Here is a 19,360-nt window from a genome sequence, read left to right on the forward strand (position 1 = left end):
ATCTAACAAGCAAACTATCCATCACATTCTAGCTCAAAAATATGTATAAATACAAATCCTCTTCATTCTCCCTCTTTCTAACAAGAAAACTCATTTTTCTCCCTCTCTAAGGCATAAAACAAAGCATAACAAAAGGATGAAGTAGCTAACCTTCACAACACTTTGGATGAGTGAAATCCCCACAGAAATAAGGAAAAAAATTCGAGCAACACCTCCCCTAGGCTTGCTTCGACGCCATGGAGAGGAGGTGAAGCTCTCTGTCCCTATGGAGTGGACTGGCTCGGGCTGGAGGAGGAAGAAAGGCCTCTGTCTTGGGATTTAATGGGGGATGAGTTTTTGTCCTGGTTTAAAATTCCAATGGGGACAAAAAGGAATACCTTTTATCCCGGTTGAAGTTTACTCCCGGTTGGAACCACCTCTACTCCCGGTTGGAACCACCAATCAGGACAAAAGCGCAACCCTTTTGTCCCGGTTGGAATTACCAACCAGGACAACATTTACTCCCGGTTGGTAATTCTGACCGGGAGAAAAGGGTTGCGTGTTTATCCTTGTTGGAGGCTCTAATCGGGACAAAAGGGGGGCGCCGTCGATGGCTGAGAACTAGCCGTTACAACCGGGACTAAACGGGGGGTGGGGGGGGGAGCTTTAGTCCCGGTTGGTATTTCAGCCTACCGTGGCGCGTCTCTTTTTATCCTAGGCCAACTTTAAATCGGAACAAAAGGGATCATATGGAAGGTGAGTTCTCTACTAGTGAAAAAATCGTTCATATATTCCTAACATTAGCCAGTGAACCATCAACCATGCAGAAACATGCATCTCTAAATCTTTGGAACATCAAGTGTGTTTCAGTATACGTGATTCTTTTTCTTCGAATCACACAGTACAGACGCATACACTCACATGCACCCACGCACACTTGCCCTACGAAAAACTGAGCCAGCAAATCCTTGAGATTGACGAAGTCACCACTGGCACCTCGCTGTCAACGGGCACGTCGCCTACCACTGAAAGAATAGCACCGGTTAAATCCTGAAATAAATCTAGAAAAATACGACTCAAACCCTGGTACTAGCTGAGCTGCGCTGAGTTCGCTTGTATACATGATTCAGAAACTCTAATATTTAATCAAATGGTAAATATTCCATCATAAGGAAACCCCAGCTACTCGTGGATGATTTTCTTGTTTTCCGAATCTTCAAGGTATAATGGTGATTAATCATATACACATATTTACGAGCTGCACAAATATACGCATATTTATGTTGTTCAATATAGTCATCTTCTTATCACTATGTATCATTCAACGTCCTCTTTTCTTTCTTGAATGGTATATTTATGAGGTACTTCCCTCTTCTTTTCGTATAATTAAAACCACTTCATGTATCCATCCTGTTCTGTTCGGATTCCAATTCGTTTTGTTACACTAGTAGACCTTCCATCCAGTGATAAAAATCTCAGTTGTTTTTTGACCCGGAACTAAAGAAGCATTAGTCCCGAGTTCAAATTTCGTAGTCCCTCGGAACCCTTTCAGTCTGCGTTGGTAGTTCCAACCGAGATAAAAGTGGAGCTTTTAGTCCTGGTTGGAGCCAACCCAAATAAATAAGCACGGGACCCATTACTCCCTGCTGGTGGCTCCAACCGAGACCAAAATATCCCTTTGAGTCCTGGTTGTAGGACTAAAAGGTCTCTTCGACTCCTCTCTCTCTCCCCCTTATCTCCCTACCCACCACTAGTACTGGTCTTATCCTTTATCTCCCCACCATCCTCTCCCTACCGACCACTATCTCTCCTCCCTCTCCTCACTGCCGCAGGCGCAGGGGGCCTCCCTAGCCGCCGTCGGCGCGGGAAAAAGCCAGCCACCGCGGGCATAGGGGGCCTCCCTGGGCAGTCCCCGAGGCCACTGGCTGCCGACCACCGCGGGCGCAGGAGGCCTCCTGGCCGCTGCCGACACGCGGAAAAGTCGACCACCGCGGGCGCAAGGGGCCTCCTTGGCTGGCCCTCTGGCCCGGCCACTTCCGGCGCGGCTCGTTCTCTGGCCGCCGCCGGTGCGCCGGCCACTGCTGTGGTGAGTGGGTGAGGAGGTCCGGCGGCGCTTGCTAGCATGTGGTTGAGGAGGCGCAGTGGGAGACTCGACGGCGCAGGCGAAGCTCTCGTGTGAACTTTCTGTGATTCTTGTGAAATATGTGATAATGATTCTTGTGAAATGTATTCTTGTGATTCTTGTTGTGATTCTTGTGAAATCTGTGATTATGATTCTTAATATGATTAATGTGATTGTGATTTTTTTTGTGATTCTTGTGAAATCCTCGTGCACGTAAGGAACATGTTGGACAAATTGGCTCCCGGCTACATCTCCGCGCACCCACCCACTTGACAGCGCCCGCCGCCGACCATGACCTAATAAATGAAAAAAAGCATCGTGCGCGGCGCCTTCCTTGATTTGTGACGGCCGCTGGCGCGATGAGGATCTAACTCATGGGAAACCCCCTCTGTTGCAATGACGTCAGCAACGTGTGTGCTGTACAGTCAGCACGCCAACGTCTGTTGTTAGGTCGTCGTCTCTTCGTCATTGCAGAGACCCTGGCCCGCGGCCGCAGCAGCTGGAGGACACTTGCGAGAACGAAAAAGGCTGGAGAAAGAAAAGGCTCACTCAATCACTCTCTGTGGAGGATGGCAAGGATGGAATCGATGTAGAGTTTTGTGGATCTAGACCTCTACCCTTTGTTCCTCTGTCTTGTTCGTGATGCCGCTCACAATGCATATTGAGGCTAGAGGGTCTCCACTTCCAGGTGTTACAAATATTCCATCTGTGTTCCGAAAAATCTGTGTGATTTCTGAACCATGCCAGCTCAGTGAGTTTAAAATATATACCAGTCCCTAGCACACATGTGTGAGTCATGTGCCACAATCAATTGTGTATATGAGATCAATTCTAATATGATCATGTAGGTTAAAAGTCTGCGGAGCTGATCATGCAAAACAAGTTCAGCTCTTTCCATTATGTTGTACTTGGGTTTGCAGAGCTGATCATGCAAAACAAGTCCAGCTCTTTCCATTATGTTGTACCTAGGTCAAACATGTACGTACATATGGAATATTCCAGTAGAGTGATCTCAATTAATTCCTCTACCGTATTCCAGCAGGAACGTTCTCGGCATGCACCTCGAGTTAAATTCCGCATCAATTATTCTCAGTTAGATGTATCTGAATAATTCTATATTGAGTTGAACTATATAACCATGATATATGAATAATGTTGAAAGCCCATATAAAAACCCAAACAATCGAGAGAAAAAAACCCAGCAATCGTGCGACATCCGAATCTTCCCCGTGAGTCGTCGTCGCTGTCGTCATATCTCAGATGTGCTTGTCCCCACTGAGACGCCGGTCGCTGTCGCCGCCACCGGTACCTCCACCTCCACATCCCCCGTTTTTGGTGGAACATTGATCATATATACTTGTGGCTTGTCCCAGTCGACATCGGAAAATCGGTCTTACTTTACCTGTGACTTGCACTGACGACGTGCTTCAACCATTTCTTGTTGGCAAGGTTATTGGGAGCTTTCGGTCCGTGATTTTGGGGGCCGTAGGCCGTTGTTACCCTCTCTAATTTTTTTTTTAAAAAAGGTGGGGGCCGTTGCTCTGATTCAGTATCAAGAACCCTAGGAGCGAAGCAAGATCAGTGTCAAGACAGCCATGTTTCACCAAAGCAAGATTATTGACTTTACATCCAAAAGCAACATAGCACCAACTTTTACATATTCTCGATAGTTCCTGAAGTACTAGTGCAAATGTGGCGCACATCATACAAACCAATGCAAACCATGATTAAACTTTTTATCTGAAACAATGCTGCAGGAGAACTGACGTTCTGTATTAATAAAGCAGGAGCAATTAAAAAAGAGGAAGAAAGTTAAAAAAAAGGAAAAAAAGAAAGGTGCGCGCCTGAAGGACCGCAACCACACAACACCAGGCGAGGAACACACTCCAACCGCAAGATCTATCAAAACGACGACTCAACCAGCAAGATCAACACCTCTTCCGTTGCTGCAACGACAGGGAAGACCAGCAGAAGATAACGCGCTACACGCAAGATCCTCGTTATAGAATACATTTCACGCAACAGCAATTCAGGATTTCAGGTGCACACATGGATCAATAACATAAGATGAATCTAGGTAAAATAAAAGGAGAGATCGAAGTAGGTACATCATCAATATCTATCTGATGTCCATTATCGTCTTCTGCTCAAGCTCTTTGTTGAGTGTTGATCGCGGCCTCAGTGCCGGCGCCGCCAAACACTTGCAGGTACGCGGCCCGGTTGGCCTTCTTCGCCCTCTCAACCTTGTCGTAGTAGTCGTCGTCGACGTAGGCGCGACGCCGCTGTCCTCGTACTTGCGCCGGATGGGATCCAGGAACTCGGCAAACATGTCTGCAATCTCCTCCTCGTGGGTCTTGGCCCGGGCGAGACGGATCTCTCTGCGCCGGCCGCCTCCTGACCTCCTCAACCAACTCCGGCCGGGTCTAGCTTGGCGTTCAGTACTACCTTGTCATAGATCCCGAGGAAGAAGTTGACCATGGCCTGCGGCAGCCGGATCTTCCCTTCCGGCACGGCAGACTCCTTCTCGTCGTCGTAGACACTACCTTCGTCGTCGCTGTCGTCAGATGTGTTCGTCTCCTCAGAGACGCCGGTCACCACCACCACCACCAGTCCCACACTCCCACCCCCTCCTCTTGCTGGACTGCTGGAGCTCCTCCACGCTTTTGGTGGTGGGCTTCTCCTTCACTGAGTCCTCCTCACCGGCCATCATCTTAGTTGTGTTGTGTGACTTGTCCCGCCGGGATAATTCAGCGTTTTCTTGGGTGGATTGGGAGCCCTAGCTTCGATCAGGAGGATGGTGGTGGTAGGAAAAGAGGCGGGCGGGCGAGGGCGGCGGGTCAGGGAAGGAATTCGAGTTGGAGTCCAGTTCAACCCAGTTGGGCTAGGCCTAAGCCCAACGCTTGCAAAGGCTGCTGTTTGGGCCGGTTTTCTCTTTAGCAACAGCGTTCGAGAAAAGCCCAGGGCCACGCGGGGCGTATACAGAGAAGATCCAGAGCTCGGCTGCCATGATGCTTTGCTGGCCGCGGTCCGATCTGCGACCGTCTGGCCGTTCCCTCCCGTGATCCTGTCGCCTCATGCTGGCCGTGCCCTGCCGCCGAGAAACTTAGCCCTTGTTTACTTCCCTCCAAACTTCCAACTTTAACACTATACAAAAAGAAGATTCTCCATCACATCAAACTTGCGGTACATGCATGGAGTACTAAATGTAGACGAAATCAAAAACTAATTGCACAGTTTTGTTGTACTTTGCGAGACGAATCTTTTGAGCCTAATTAGTCAATATTTGGACAATAATTCACAAATACAAATGAAACGCTACAGTGTCACATTTATGGTAAAATGCTAATTTGGCACCTCCCAACTTGGGAAGTAAACAAGGGCTTCAACCAAGAAACAGGATGGACCTGCCTGCACATCCCGTACTTGTTAGCGCCACGGGGGTGGATTCACGGGCCAATCGAGCAACCCCGGGCGTCATTTTGGGAGTGGTTGTTGAACTCTTGAACTAGAGTAGAGATGGTGACCAATCAGTTTCAAGGACCCTACGGCAGAAGCAATATCAGGTGTGTGGACTCAAGACAGCCATGTTTCAACGAAGGCACAAGAAAGGCAAGATCGACTTTACATGATGCAACAGCAACACAGTCTCTCAAACTGTAGGTTCTGGCTTGATCTTTAAGTACACAAATGGCGACAAGAAGCTCATATATCATATAACCCAATGCAAGCAACACATTAGTGGACACTTCACTCTTAGCAAATACCTTCAGTCTCAACTCTGTATTGAGGCTGGATAGGATCCAAATATCGATTATTCCGTACAATTGAGTTACATATATACAGGGACATGCCCAAGATGGATGACAGTAGTCACCTTCTTGACAATATCAAACTGGGTAAGACAGCTATTTTCCAGAACAATGGTTACACCGTTACACTACGTGCAAAATCTCCGTGAGAATAATTTCATTTCTGATCAAGTCATACAACAGCAACATCAAATGGGTACAATACAACCCTGGCAGCAATACCAGGCCACCAAGATGCCTAAAATTGCTCCGGCAAAGACCTGTGATGGAGTGTGTCCTAACAACTCCTTAAGTTTTCTTTCGCTAATTGGATGGCCTTCAAACAGGTCCTCAACGATCTTATTGAGTACCTGTGTCGATCAAAAAGCACAAATTAGTTGATGACGAAAAGTATACTCAAGGGAAGACAGGCACACATCTAGCAACAATGAAATTTGAAGAACAGAACTTCCTTCAGAGCACAAGCAGTGGGCAGCATTCAGGAAATAACATGTCATGATTTACTTCGTTGATGCGATTCGAACATATCCCAAAAGATAGTCAAGATTGCTCTGCACTTAAATTCTAGTGTCCGAATACTATAACTGTTACGAGATGCCTAGGCAGCAGGTGTTGCTAGCTTGATGACAGTTGCAATGGCATTGACAGCAGGTGTCTCAGGATCTCGGAAAATATCATTGACAACAGGAGTAACTTTTTTATATTAAATAATGCCTTTTCTTCTGTAGGCTCATTAAGCCAGTGTGTGCAGTGTGATATTGCAAGGTACATGGTGAGTTGGTGACACATCAGGTGAACTAACAAATGACAATGCTTTAATATATGAGCTGCTAGCTATTTGTTTAAAAAGAACTAAATGAGCAGAATAAAACAATGCTCAAGTTTTAAGGAGCATTGTATTGTACCCAAGGCACCAAGACAAAGTTCTAAACTTCCTCTGACAAAGCCAACAAAGCGTGAACATGCCACCTTGTTTGTATGCTGAATATTTATACTATGGCTGCATACAGTGCGACGCAATTACCACTGCCAGATCAAGAAAAGTGAAGACATCAAAACAGATAACACAAGCCTAGGAAACAGAATCACAGTTATATATGTCAGTTGTGATATAAAGATCCAGAAATGGATACTACTTGAACCCAAGCCACATCAGCCAGCAAATAACCATTCGCTGAGATCCAACTGAAATGTTTCAGAATTAGGATTTGTAGCCAATCACACCAAAACATACATCTTGAACATGATATTGTCGCAACTAACTATCACTCAGCAGAGTCTCATTGTGTTCTATAGGTTTTAAATAGCCGGCTATAGCTCCGCTATAGCTATTTGAGATAAGGTATCGCTAATTTTCCCATGTACAATTTAGCCGCTATAGCCTCGTTTAACCCACACTTAACTGTTTTAGAGTCCAGCCGCTAAATCCCCTTAGCCCGCTATTTAGAACTATTTAAGACTAACATTGTGCTGCACAAATTAAGACGGTTTCCCTCAGCTTACAAAATTAGCTCAAGGAAAGCAAAATTTTCAAATGAATTGAATAATACCACTAAATAGTACATGGCAAAATACAAACAGCTACTGAATCAAGATAGCTCACCTCGGCCTGCATTCCGGCGTGGCGCCTGACGCCCGTGGCGTCGTACATAACTATTAGAGTAAACCCGAGACAAACGGGGAAGAGCGCGTCGCTGACACCGTGGCAGAGCGCGACGGAGGCGGTGAGCGCGGTGCAGAGTGCGGTGTGCGAGGACGGCATCCCGCCGGAGCTGAACAGCATCCGCAGGTCCCACCGGCGCTCCACGACGGAGGTGAGCAGGGCCTTGGCGGCCTGCGCCACCGCCCACGCCACCAGCCCCGACACGAACGTCGGGTTCGCCGCCAGCGCCAGCAGGTACGGGCTCTCCCGCGCCTTGGTCACTGCCGCCGCCGTCGTGCTCATCAGCAGCGTCCCTATCCCCGCGCCGCCCGTTGCCGCCGCCACGAGGTCGGGGAGCTCCCCTCCCGCGCGGCCGCCCCTCAGCGCCGCGGCAAGGAGCCGGGAGAGTGGCGGCGGCGGCCAGGCCGAGGAGGGTGACGGCGCGAGGGCATCGGCGGTAGGGCCAGGCGAGGAGGCTAGGGTATGGACGGCGCGGCGGCGGCGGTGGTGGTGCGGGGGCTTGAGGGGCCTGGAGACGGGGTCGAGGAGGTTGGGGAGCGCCCTAGCGAAGCGACTGGAGCTCACCTCCATGGCTGCTGCTCCGCATCGCCGCGCGGAGCGGGGAGGAGCGGTGTGTGGCCGTGGCGATTAGGCTTGGATTCATACCGGCATGTCCTTGCACAGAAATACCCCTGCGCTTTCCTCGGATTCACGACTCGTGGCGCCGCGTGAGGGCTTTGGTCTGGAGGGGCGTTTTCGGGAGCGCGAGAAGCGGCGCGGGGTTTCTGGCATATTACAGCGAAGATTCTGGGGCGGACGGAGTCGCCGTCTCGGCCACCGGCGCCGCCAATGGACGCCGGCCGCGTGGTGGGTCCTCAAATTAGCCGAGGCTTCAGCTTCTGTTTCGCTTGTTGGTTGGTGAGTGATCGCTTTTGATTTCTGTCTAGAAAAAAAAACTGGCCTGAGAAACGGACATTGGGCTGCGAAGCTTAGTGGGCCAATTAGATTGAGAAATGTGTGGTGGTGCCATGCTGGTGTCACTGTGAAGAACGAAAAGAACAAATAAATGTTTTATTCCTTCCATGAAAAGATTGTGGTTTTATGAAATGCTGCCACTCGAAATAATGATGGGTTTCCACTCTAGAATATCCTTTTGTGAGTGACGTATATGTGTCCCGTCTTGAATTTGTTCTTTCTAAATTTCCAGTAGATTCTCATTGAGTTGGTTAATATTCATGTAGGATATGTTCAATATTTTAAGCTTGAATTAGGCAAGATTAGAATATGTTCAGATGTCACTGGATGAGAATAACCAGGCACTATGTCATTATGTCAACATCCAGTTCCAAAAAACAAAAGAACAGGTAACGAAAATGCTGTCAGGAACACGCAGCTGAGTTGCGGACCTGCAGCTTTTCGTTTCCGTTCAGCGAAGGCGTAACATAAGAATCCGTCTCCTACTCCGGTCGCTCTGATGAAGTCGGCCGTCTTCTCCCGATTCTGAACTCCCGAAACCCCCAAAACCTCTTCTCCCCGTCCGGCGGCCGCGCCCAACCGCGGAAGATGTCGCTGTCCAAGCCCATCTCGGCGCGCCGCCTCGTGCCGGCGCTCTTCCCGCTCGCGCACGCGGACGCCGCCTCGGCCGCGGCGTCCCGCCGCGAGCGCCGCCGGGACACGTTCGTCGCGACGCCCCCCGTCCCCGCGCCCTCCCCGAGCGCCGTTCGCCTCGCGGAGCCGCTCCCCACGCTGGCGCCCTCCCGCCTCGCGTTCCACAACCGGATCCTCGCGCTCCTCTCGGGGCCCCAGGCCGACCTCCCGGAGGCGGCGCTCCTCACCCGCCACGCGCTCCACTCCAACAGCCGCCCTTGCTCCTTCACCTGCGCCGCCGTCCTCGCGGCGCTCCTCCGCGCGCGCCGCCTCGACGACTTCTTCGCGCTGCACCGCTTCGCCCTCCAGGCCGCCGTCCCGCCCACCGCCGCCACGCACGCGCTCTACCTCTCCGCGCTCGCCGCGCGTCGCCTCCCTGACGACGCGCTCCATCACCTCCGCCTCCTCGCCCGGCCCGGGTCCCCCGTGCCGCCCTCCCCGACGGCCTACCGCGTCGTCGTCGAGTGCCTCGTCGACGACCACGGCCGACTCTCGGATGCCGTCGAGCTCAAGGATGAGATGCTCGACTCTGGGGTTGTGGGGCCGGATCCCAAGGTCTATAGCCTCCTTATGGCTGGGTTCGTGGGTGCTGGGGATGGAGCCAAAGCCGTGGAGCTGTACCAAGAACTCGAGGACAAGGTTGGGGGCAAGCCGGTTCTTGATGGTATTGTGTATGGAAGTCTCATGAAGGCGTACTTCCTTATGGGAATGGAGGAGAAGGCAATGGAGTGCTACAATGAGGTGCTTGGTGTGGAATCGGAGGTGAGGTTTGGGGCCGAGAGCTACAATGAGGTAGTTGATGCGCTTGGGCAGAATGGGAGGTTGGAGGATGCACTCAAGCTGTTTGACAGAATGCTCGGTGAGCATGACCCTCCACTGCGGATTGCAGTTGACCTGAGAAGCTTCAGGGTGATGGTTGATGCCTATTGTGCTGCTGGGAGATTTGAAGATGCAATTGCAGTGTTCAGAAGGATGGGGGAGTGGAAGCTGGTGCCGGATGTTGCATCCTATAACAATTTGATTCGGCATCTGGGGCTTAACCAGTCGATAGGTGAGATGGAGGTGCTCTACAGTGAGATGTGCGAATGTGGTGTTGGCACGAATGAGGAGACACATGTACTACTCATGGAAGCATGCTTCAGTGTTGATTGCATCGATGATGGTATCTCTTACTTTGACAAAATGGATGGATTGGAGCTGAAGCCTGATGCAACTGCATATCATAAACTTGTTGATCGTCTGGTGGGTTTTAGTAAGCTTGATAAGGCTCAAGAATATTTTGATCAGATGAAGAGGAAGGGAGTTAGCCCAAGCATCTCAAGCTACGAGACATTGCTGAAGGCATACGTTGCTGCTGGTCAGTTGGACGATGCAGCCAAGATTGCAAAAGGTATTCTTTTGGACGAGAAGGTAGTGTTCAGTGATGAATTGAGGCAGCTCTTGGAAGGAGCTTTACGTGGAGGTGGGAGGGAAGATGATATTACCAAGTTATATGAGGACGTGGAGAGGGAAAAGGCTGAAGCAGAAGCCCAGGCTGCAGAAGAGAAGGCGAGGGCAGAGGCTCTTGCCAAGGAAGAGAGGGAGAAAAGGAGAGCAGAGGCTGCTGCTAAGGATGAGGCTGCAGCTAAAGCCAGTGCTGCTGCCATTGAAGCTATCCTAGCCCATAAAAGGAAGATGGAGAATGGAGTGTCACCTGCTGCTGATGCAAACACCTTGGATAGTGGCTTTCTCAGTAAGCTAGGCCTTAAGTCAGCTGGAGAAGACACACTTCAAGGCACTCCTCAAATTATAGAAAGAACGGGAGAAGATGGACAGGGACAACTGTGATGACTTTGAGAACTCCTATGCATCCAGGATTTGATCCTGGCACCAGGTCATATGCTACAGCTAAGTCACTACTTTCCGAGGTGCCAAAGATTCATCTTTTGGTGAAGTTATAGAGCCTCCAGTTGAGCCTTGTGTTATGGCAATTTATGAATAGGAAGAAAAATATTTATGGTCTTTTTATAATTTTTGGAAATGTTTTCTATTTTTGTTCAGAATTGATGTACTCCTCCGTTCCAAATTATAAGTCATTTCAACTTTCTTGGAGAGTCAAAGCATCTTAAGTTTGACCAAATTTATACAATAAAATACTAATATTCATGATATACCATTAGTTCTTTATTAAATATATATTCATGATACCAAATAAGTACCATAATATATCTATTTGGTGCCATAAATCTTTGTAATCCTCTCTATAATTTTGGTCAAACATAAAATGGTTTGACTCCAAGAAAGTTGGAATGACTTATAATTTGGAACGGAGGGAGTATCCGCTAGCATGTAAAAGACATGAGTTTTTTGTTGCAGAAATCATTTAGCAACCACAAAGCTACAGAAGAAAATGCAAAGTGAGCTCCATTCTATTGCTATCTCAGCAGCTGGCACGATAATAAAATCTTGTTATATTTCATTGTGTAAAAATGTTGGCCTTGCACAGCATCAATACAATCCATTCATATATCGATGAAAAACAAGGAAATGTCTGGTAAATCCAGAGCTTAGTTGCCGATAATGCGACTAGTAGGCAGAACCGGAAAATCCGACGGCGGCTGGGGTTGCTCTGAATTAGCCCGGGAAGCTTGATATTGTTCTGGTAAACATACATTTCCAAGGCTCCATCATCCTGGAAAATTTTGGCTCCACATCCCCGATGGTGCAATGGCCCTACGGACTCTTCATCGACAAGAACAGCAATTATCTTCTCTTTTCCCTCCCTTGCCTCAGGAATCTGTAAAATGCAAGGATCAAAATTGATGTCAGCCAGGCTGATTGCTGATTTTCGGTTGCTCACTTGCATGGAAAATTAAGATAGTAGTTAACCTCAAACATTGCTTCTGTCAAAATGTCCTCCATTATAGATCGTAGCCCACGAGCCCCCGTTTCTTTTGCAGATGCTTTCTTTGCTATTAGATGCAAAGCATTTTCAGTGAAATGCAGCTTGACCTGAGGAAAGACATGCACAATGAGTTTCTTGGTTATAATTTTTTTTTAATCAAAGCTCGCAATCGTTTTGACGATTGATAGAATAAACAGACTAACATTGTTCATTTTGAACAACTTCTTGTATTGCTTTCCTATTGCATTTTTTGGCTCCCTGAGCACCTGAAAAGAGAATTGGATATAACCTTTAGGTTGTGGTCATCTTGAGAAGAAAAATAAAATAGTAGAATCAACTAGTAGACAAGAACAAGGTGTGAAGAAAGTGATCATTCTATAGGCAAAAAACTATAGATAAGTAATTTTAAGAAAGATTTGCTTCAAATTACAAACTTAGTCAAATAGTTTTACTACCTGGACCAATTGTTCTTCACTGAGGTTTGTCAGGCTAACTATTATTGGCAACCTTCCAATGAATTCTGGGATCAAGCCGTAGGCAATTAGATCATCATTTTCAACCTAAGTAGCATTAGAAAATATATGTTGTTAATACATGATCAAATAAAAAGGAATGTTTAGAGCAAATGTCAAGGACTTAAGCCTACTGAACCTACAGCATCAATATAGCAAGATTCCTGAAGTGTTGTCCAGCCGCGGTTCCGCAGCTCATGACATATCGGTATGCCAAATCCAACAGGACAGTGTTGATTTCTTGCGTAGTACAAAAGTATGTTGAGAAACATATAAATCCTAGATAAAGGAGGATAATTCTTAAATATGCACAAATACAATTATTAACTCTATAACCTTTCAGAGATTATCTTTTCCAAGCCGAAGAAGGCACCTCCACAGATAAAAAGGATATTTCTTGTATCTACCTGCAAAAAAAAAATATTGGTGCATAACTCAACATCGAGCCATTGTTTTTCCCTATTCAATAATGGAAAGCCAATTTTTATTTTTTCTAAAATACCATACCAATCAACACATGACTAAGTAATATTCAACTGACTGACCGGAAGTATGTGCAACCAATTACCTCAACATAACCATGGGGTACATTATCTTGGTTTCTTTTTCTTGGCACATTGATGACCTAATAGAGACAACAAAAAACAGCTCAGGAAGCAAAATGTGGTCGACATAGAAAGACAGCATAACTTATGAAATTTGAAGTTCATGAAGGATATGGTCAAGACTTTTGTTGCTTACAAATTATCTACTTTAGTTAGCCATGCCCAGCTGATCAAATATTGTATCCTTCTAAAAAAGTGATTTGTGACTATTGAATGCAAAGTATGTTTTTACAAAGCAGAGGAGAAAATTAGTAGATGCACGTACTGTTCCTTCGAATATTTTTAATAATGCTTGCTGCACACCCTCTCCAGAGACATCCCTTCTGTCCTCACGGCATTCAGCCTGCAAGTAGTAATAGACATGGAAATTAACTTCATTACATGTTGAAGTAATATTAAGATCAGAGCTAATTGTCCAATGACCTTCTTTGTGAGCTTATCAACTTCGTCAATGTACACAATACCACGCTCAGCAGCTTCAACATTGAAGTCAGCAGCCTAAGAGGCAGCACATGTAAGCTAAAGAATAAATGATCTTGAAGTTCATTAAGAAATGACAATCTAACATTTGATGACTATTTGAGACTAAAATTGTGAACCTTCACAAAAGCAAGTTCCCTTGACCTAATGGAAAATTTTCTGATCTGACCTAAATAGACTTTCCTTAAAAAGGATAGACTATGCAACAGTTACTGTTTAAGGCACTACTGAACAGTAGCAATAGTGCAGTAAATGATCTGGTTCGTATACAGTCAGAGAATGATAGGTTGATATGTACCACTAGAAGTTTGTAAATCACAGATTCCACATCTTCCCCAGAATATCCAGCCTGAAAAAGCAGTCTATTTGTCGCATCAGAAAGAAAAGAAGAAAGTAGCAATAACGGTCAGCTTGGATCTTTGCCTTATCTTATATAAGAGACAGCAACAAATGAATGATAGATCAATAAAAGCAAGCACACACCAGCCAGGGCAGCCACTATTACCTGTGTAATTGCTGTTGCGTCAGCAATCACGAATGGCACATTCACATAGCGAGCTAATGTTTTTGCTAATAGTGTTTTACCTGTCCTAACAAAAGAAAAAAATGAAATCCATCAGAAAACGTCACCATCGTCCTGCCAAAGATCACATATCTGTACACAATACCTGACCCTGTTGGCCCAATCAGAAGGATGTTACTCTTTTCAAGCTCAATTTCATCATCCCCACTTGTACCAACATCGCCACGCACCAAGCTTTTCATGGATATAGGTTGATCACCAGTCAAACAGATGAAGTTCAAAGAACCATGATACATAATCGAAAAGCTGAATTCAGTTATTAAGATCTCACCACTTGTTTGATGGCTCATTATATATCCTCTTGTAGTGATTGTGCACAGCAACAGAGAGCACCTGCACAACCAAGTTCCCTGCTAAGTTCATGGCTCACATAGGCACAGCTGAAATTTCGTGGAAAGCTCAGATTGTCTGACTTGTTTGTTACTTGACGGTGCATTACATCAGACTTATACTACTTACTATAGGGCGACATAATTGGTTCAAGCTTTAGTACATGAGCTGATGCTACGGCACCCGCTTTGAACAAGAAGGGAGGCTAGGCGATTGAGGTGCGTAAGTAACCTTCTTGGCCTTGTCCTGGCCGACGACGAACTCGTCCAAGCCTCGGCGGATCTCCTTGGGCGTCGGGAACCGAGGCCGCGACGGCGACGCCGCCGCGGAGTGGGAGTACGAGGAGGAGGGAGGAACCCACTTGGCCGCCGCGAAGGCGAAGGCGCGGGCGCGGGAGGGGAGGAGTCGGCGAGCGGCAGAGAACATGAGTCCCAGTAACTTGGCGCCCGGAGCAGTCGCCGGACGGCGAGGTGTTCCCCGATCAGCCGCCGCGGGTTCGGCCTCAATTTATCCCCCGTCCGCCGCGTTTGGTTTTTCGCGTCAATCAGGGGTGTTTGATACCCGTGCTAAATTTTAGCAGCCGTCACATCGGATGTTTGATATTAATTAGGAGTATTAAACATGGTTTAATTACAAAACTAATTGCACAAATGGAATCTAATTCGCGAGACGAATCTATTACGCCTAATTAATCTATGATTTAACAATATGATGCTACAGTAATCATTTGCTAATGATGGGTTAATTAGTCTTAATAGATTCGTCTCACGAATTAAACTCCATCGGTGCAATTAATTTTATAATTAAATTATATTTAGTCCTCCTAATTAGCATCCGAACATCCGATGTGACCGGTGTTACCGGCCAGCTTGTTCCGGGTTCGGGGCTCATTTGGAAATTTAGGAAAAGCGGAGGCGGCCTTTGTGGCTTTGTGTGCGGCGCGGGCCCGCGCGCAGAGGGTGCTGTTCGGCTAGCCTAGCCAGCCCATGCTGCTGTGTGACAGTGTGAGTGTATCATCTCTCTCGGTGAGGGATGCAGGCACGGCAGGAGAGAACAGCTGCGCAGTTACTAATGCCAGCGCGACACGGTAAGCTTGGTCCGGCCAGCCGCGCGAAGCGTTCATGGGCATCGGCCGGCGCCTGAGCGCGAGTGGACGAGCCGCTGCTCCGTCTTCAGGTAAGGTCACTCGGCTGGCAGCGGCTATACGTTGCATATGCGACAAATTCGCACGTTGTCGCCTGAAGGCGCTCGAACGACAGCCCAGCAGTGTCACCGTCGTCTTCCTCCCGCAGCCGCTGCCGCCATGGCTGGGGTTAGGAGCTTAGGGGTTTCAGGGTTCGGGTTGCTGGGGTGTCGGGGTCATCGGTGAGCTTCTGGTTGTAGAGGGGAGGTCTTGGAAGGTAGTCGGCGGTGGTGGTGGGGTGTGGATGGGGCGGCGGGGCGCCGCCGGCCGCGGGCGGTGGAGCAGGCGGGGGCATGACTGTGAACTCTCCGGCAGAACCGGGTTAGGGCGGTGGCGAATCCGATGGCGGAAGCCGTCGGAGGCGGTGCAGGAGGGCGGCGCGGGGACGGACGAGAAGAGAAGGGTGTGAAAAGGAGAAGAGGGCGGTGCGGTAGCGGATCTGGCGGCAGGACCGCCGGAGATGGAGGAGGATGGTGACGTGGGGGAAGAAAACGGCGCAGGAGAAGACGGCGGCGACGGCGTTGTGTTCGTCGGGAGGAAGGACCGAAGGAGGAGGATGACCTCGAGTGAGCCGCTGCTGGGCCAAACGCCCAAACTGAAGGTGACGGTGGGTTTTTTTATCACCTTCGGTGATATATAGCAGCAGCCCACTGGGCTGCCCTGCGCCACCGCTGCAGCGGTGCAATATTGCATGCTGAAACGGGCAGGCAGGCAGAGGCAGCCACCAACCTCCGCGCACATCTCGCGCTTTGGACGGAAACACGGCAGTCAGAACAATTTCGCATCACAGTAACATTATCACGTCGGCGCATAGGCGACTCACAGCAAAACAGAGCGATTAAGGGCATCAATAACATTAACAAAAATGTGCCGTAGACTTGAACCACGATGCAGCAGATTATTGTATCTCACCAAGCCGGTTTCACCGAGATCCGCTCATCCCATACAGCATCAAGAATATCTCGAAAACAGAACTGCGCATCTGGTCACAAAAAAATAGGCTTCCTAAGAAATCTTCATCAGCAAAAAAAGGGGGACTGATTTCGTTGCCTAGCACTCAGACGTGGTATCCTGTGAGAGTAAATCCTCTGCCAACGATCTCCCCGGCGCAGAGCCACGCGTACAACTCGATGCCGAAGAGTGCTGCGACGCCAGCGTGCTCAACTTTGAGGTCGTTCCTGTTCTTCCACAGCTGCTTCACTTGATCAAGCTCTTTCCAGAACGCTTCGTAGCGACCAGGAATGCTGCAAGAAGCACGTGTCAGTTCAAAGACACCAAGTGAATAACTCAATTGTTTCCAAGACTGCAGTGAATATGTGAAAAGCTCGATTGTTTGAAGGGAACCATGTATCTATTTCGAAAAAGATACAGAGTGAATATGTGAAGGTGCATCTCATGATACGAAAAGATCAGTGTCAAGTCATCTAGTCACGGAAGTGTAATGATTTAATATCCATCTAGTTACAGAAGTGTAATGATCCAATATCTTCAGCTACCATATTCAATAGAGGACTGAAACTATCTCTGCTGTGTTTGTAGGCTTAGGGCATAAGATAAGATCAGAAAACATTGAATCTAAACCTTCACCGGTCTTGACATGATGGATAATGCAATTATCTATTCACAAGGTCATAGTTCAGTCTTAAGTGAAAAACAAAACTCTAGCATTACTGCCACAGTCCATCGCTAGATCATGTCCAATAAATGACTGAAAAATGGTGACACGCAAGCAGAACTCCGTTTGCTGTATATAATGCAAGCAAATAATAACAGAACCAGTCCACTAAAAAGAGAAGCATATACATAATGGATAAAATCAGGAAGTTAAAAACTGGGATCAGCCAAGATAACTCAATTGTTTCCAAGACAGCAGTGCTTATTGCTTGATAATTAAGTGTTGATTTCATTTACATGCGACTGTTTTCTTTTTCCTCAAATTTATTTAAGCTTGACTCAACACCATGCAGTCAAGACACAAAGAAAACCTTGAATTCACATGACTAGATGAACTTGATTCCAAGCTCACATTTCATTTGTAGTGAACTAAGGGGAAAACTTACTTTTGCAAAGCTCAGTTAACTACATGAAACAATAGGAACCTCACTTTCCAATCCACTCTGATGACTTGGTTGGCAAAGTTCACAACTTGTGGTTACTCATCACAGGTTCATTGGGCAATGTGCATTGGTCTAATTAGGAATTAAATACATCATTGGCTGATTACTGATAGTTGCCATTTTTCCAGCTTCACAGCTATACTATCCATACAGTTTTGTAAAGAAAATTGATGCCACAATTCAGTTTCTGACAAGACAATTTCATAGTCCAGACCATTGAAAGTTGTACCCAGCTACTATCTTCAGGCAATGTAAGATAATCTGACTTTTGGTTATCATTTATACATACTCTCAGTCAGAGTTCAGGAGTACCCTTTGGAATATTGAGGTGATGTTACGACTAATATGTGACTCCAAAATCTTCGCTGTTCAGATCTTTAAACTAGACAAATTCATGCATTGAATAAAAGGTGCAAAACTGCAAATTCAAAAACTTGATTGTTGAAATCACATACAACAAACTAGAACGACAACCAATAAAAACCTAAAACTCCAAAACCTTGTTTGTCTCTGCTATCTTTGTTGAGAAGACAGACTAATCATCAAATCCTATATTCAAACCAGCCTGTCACATCACTTCCACAGTAAACCTCAACGCTATTTCAATTGAAATCACATCCCAAAACACAACGCAGACAAGTACGGCCGCACTAGTCATAATCATCAAAAGAAACTAGCACTGCGGTGGGCTATTTGGTAGACACATCAACAGCGATAGTCTTGCATTGAGATCACGGAGTACGGATCACACAACTAATCTCCCACACCAGGTTCTCAGATTGGAACGAGAATACGAGGACGACGATGGGGAGGGGAGGGGAGGGGATCGACTGCACGACGAACCTGGCGAGGCGGGTGTAGAAGAGCTGCTTGGAGAGCTCCTGGCACTTCTCGATGGTGGGGGGCTCCACGACGTACTTCTTGTTCTTCTCCACGAGCGACCGCTGGTACGCGCACCCGTGCTTCGCCACGAACCGCGTCGCCTCGCACGCCTTCGCCTGCAGCTGCGCCAGCCTCGACGCAAGCGCCATGGATCTACTCCGGCTGGGACGCGGGCCCTGCGGCGGCGACAACAAAGGACAAGCAGATTCGCAGCAGTGCGGTGAGATCGCGAGAAGAATCACGAGTTGATTCGGTAGACGGGCGATGTGGGGGCTCACCTCTTGGGAACAGATCGGCGGGGGAGAGGCGATCGGAGAGGGCGGCGGCGCGGGCTGGGTTCCGGGTTCGTGCCTCTGCTTCTCCTCCTTTTGGCGAAGGGGCGGATTCAGGTGGCAAGTGTAGCCCAGTAATCGTTTTTTTTTTTTTTTTTTGCTTGGGGAAGAGGCCAATGCTGATTGGAGGATCGTTTCATGTGTTGGCCTTTTGTCTAGTCGTACGGCCACCATCTTTCTACGATCCGTTTGGGCGAGGCGCGTTTTGCATCCGAAAGCAAAACGATCTCGTGTTAAAGCATGTAAATTCCCA

The 19,360-nt window shown here is 47.6% G+C and overlaps 3 protein-coding genes across 3 annotated transcripts; 1 reads left to right on the forward strand and 2 right to left on the reverse strand.

Moving 5' to 3' along the window:
• Positions 1–5,854: 5,854 nt before the first annotated feature.
• LOC117848128 (uncharacterized) lies at positions 5,855–8,250 on the reverse strand. Its single transcript, XM_034729455.2, has 2 exons — positions 7,514–8,250; positions 5,855–6,260 (listed from the first exon to the last, which is right to left on the reverse strand). Exons 1-2 carry the CDS (start codon positions 8,141–8,143, stop codon positions 6,099–6,101), a joined length of 792 nt encoding a protein of 263 aa, XP_034585346.1. The 5' UTR covers positions 8,144–8,250; the 3' UTR covers positions 5,855–6,098.
• Positions 8,251–9,068: 818 nt separating this feature from the next.
• Positions 9,069–11,349, forward strand: LOC117848127 (uncharacterized). Its single transcript, XM_034729454.2, has one exon. It carries the CDS (start codon positions 9,116–9,118, stop codon positions 11,024–11,026), a length of 1,911 nt encoding a protein of 636 aa, XP_034585345.1. The 5' UTR covers positions 9,069–9,115; the 3' UTR covers positions 11,027–11,349.
• A 277-nt stretch (positions 11,350–11,626) lies between these two features.
• LOC117849039 (uncharacterized) lies at positions 11,627–19,212 on the reverse strand. The gene is made up of 17 exons (XM_034730644.2): positions 19,054–19,212; positions 18,737–18,951; positions 16,840–17,020; positions 14,825–15,100; positions 14,535–14,596; positions 14,349–14,437; positions 14,186–14,265; positions 13,979–14,029; positions 13,624–13,698; positions 13,466–13,543; positions 13,164–13,220; positions 12,932–13,002; positions 12,739–12,835; positions 12,539–12,643; positions 12,287–12,349; positions 12,068–12,190; positions 11,627–11,975 (listed from the first exon to the last, which is right to left on the reverse strand). Exons 2-17 carry the CDS (start codon positions 18,922–18,924, stop codon positions 11,655–11,657), a joined length of 1,917 nt encoding a protein of 638 aa, XP_034586535.1. The 5' UTR covers positions 18,925–18,951; positions 19,054–19,212; the 3' UTR covers positions 11,627–11,654.
• Positions 19,213–19,360: the final 148 nt, after the last annotated feature.

Source organism: Setaria viridis, chromosome 3 (genome assembly GCF_005286985.2).
Source record: "Setaria viridis chromosome 3, Setaria_viridis_v4.0, whole genome shotgun sequence".
In the NCBI taxonomy this organism is placed as follows: Eukaryota; Viridiplantae; Streptophyta; class Magnoliopsida; order Poales; family Poaceae; genus Setaria; species Setaria viridis.

Excerpts from the sequence above, each read along its gene's own strand:
- LOC117849039 (XM_034730644.2), bottom strand. The coding sequence starts at position 18,924 with ATGGCGCTTGCGTCGAGGCTGGCGCAGCTGCAGGCGAAGGCGTGCGAG. Across the intron at positions 12,836-12,931 it reads GAAAAGATAATCTCTGAAAG|AAATCAACACTGTCCTGTTG; the intron begins GTTATAGAGTTA and ends GTACTACGCAAG. Across the intron at positions 12,350-12,538 it reads GTGAAGAACAATTGGTCCAG|GTGCTCAGGGAGCCAAAAAA; the intron begins GTAGTAAAACTA and ends TTCTCTTTTCAG.
- LOC117848128 (XM_034729455.2), bottom strand. The coding sequence starts at position 8,143 with ATGGAGGTGAGCTCCAGTCGCTTCGCTAGGGCGCTCCCCAACCTCCTC. Across the intron at positions 6,261-7,513 it reads ACGCCGGAATGCAGGCCGAG|GTACTCAATAAGATCGTTGA; the intron begins GTGAGCTATCTT and ends TGATCGACACAG.
- LOC117848127 (XM_034729454.2), top strand. The coding sequence starts at position 9,116 with ATGTCGCTGTCCAAGCCCATCTCGGCGCGCCGCCTCGTGCCGGCGCTC.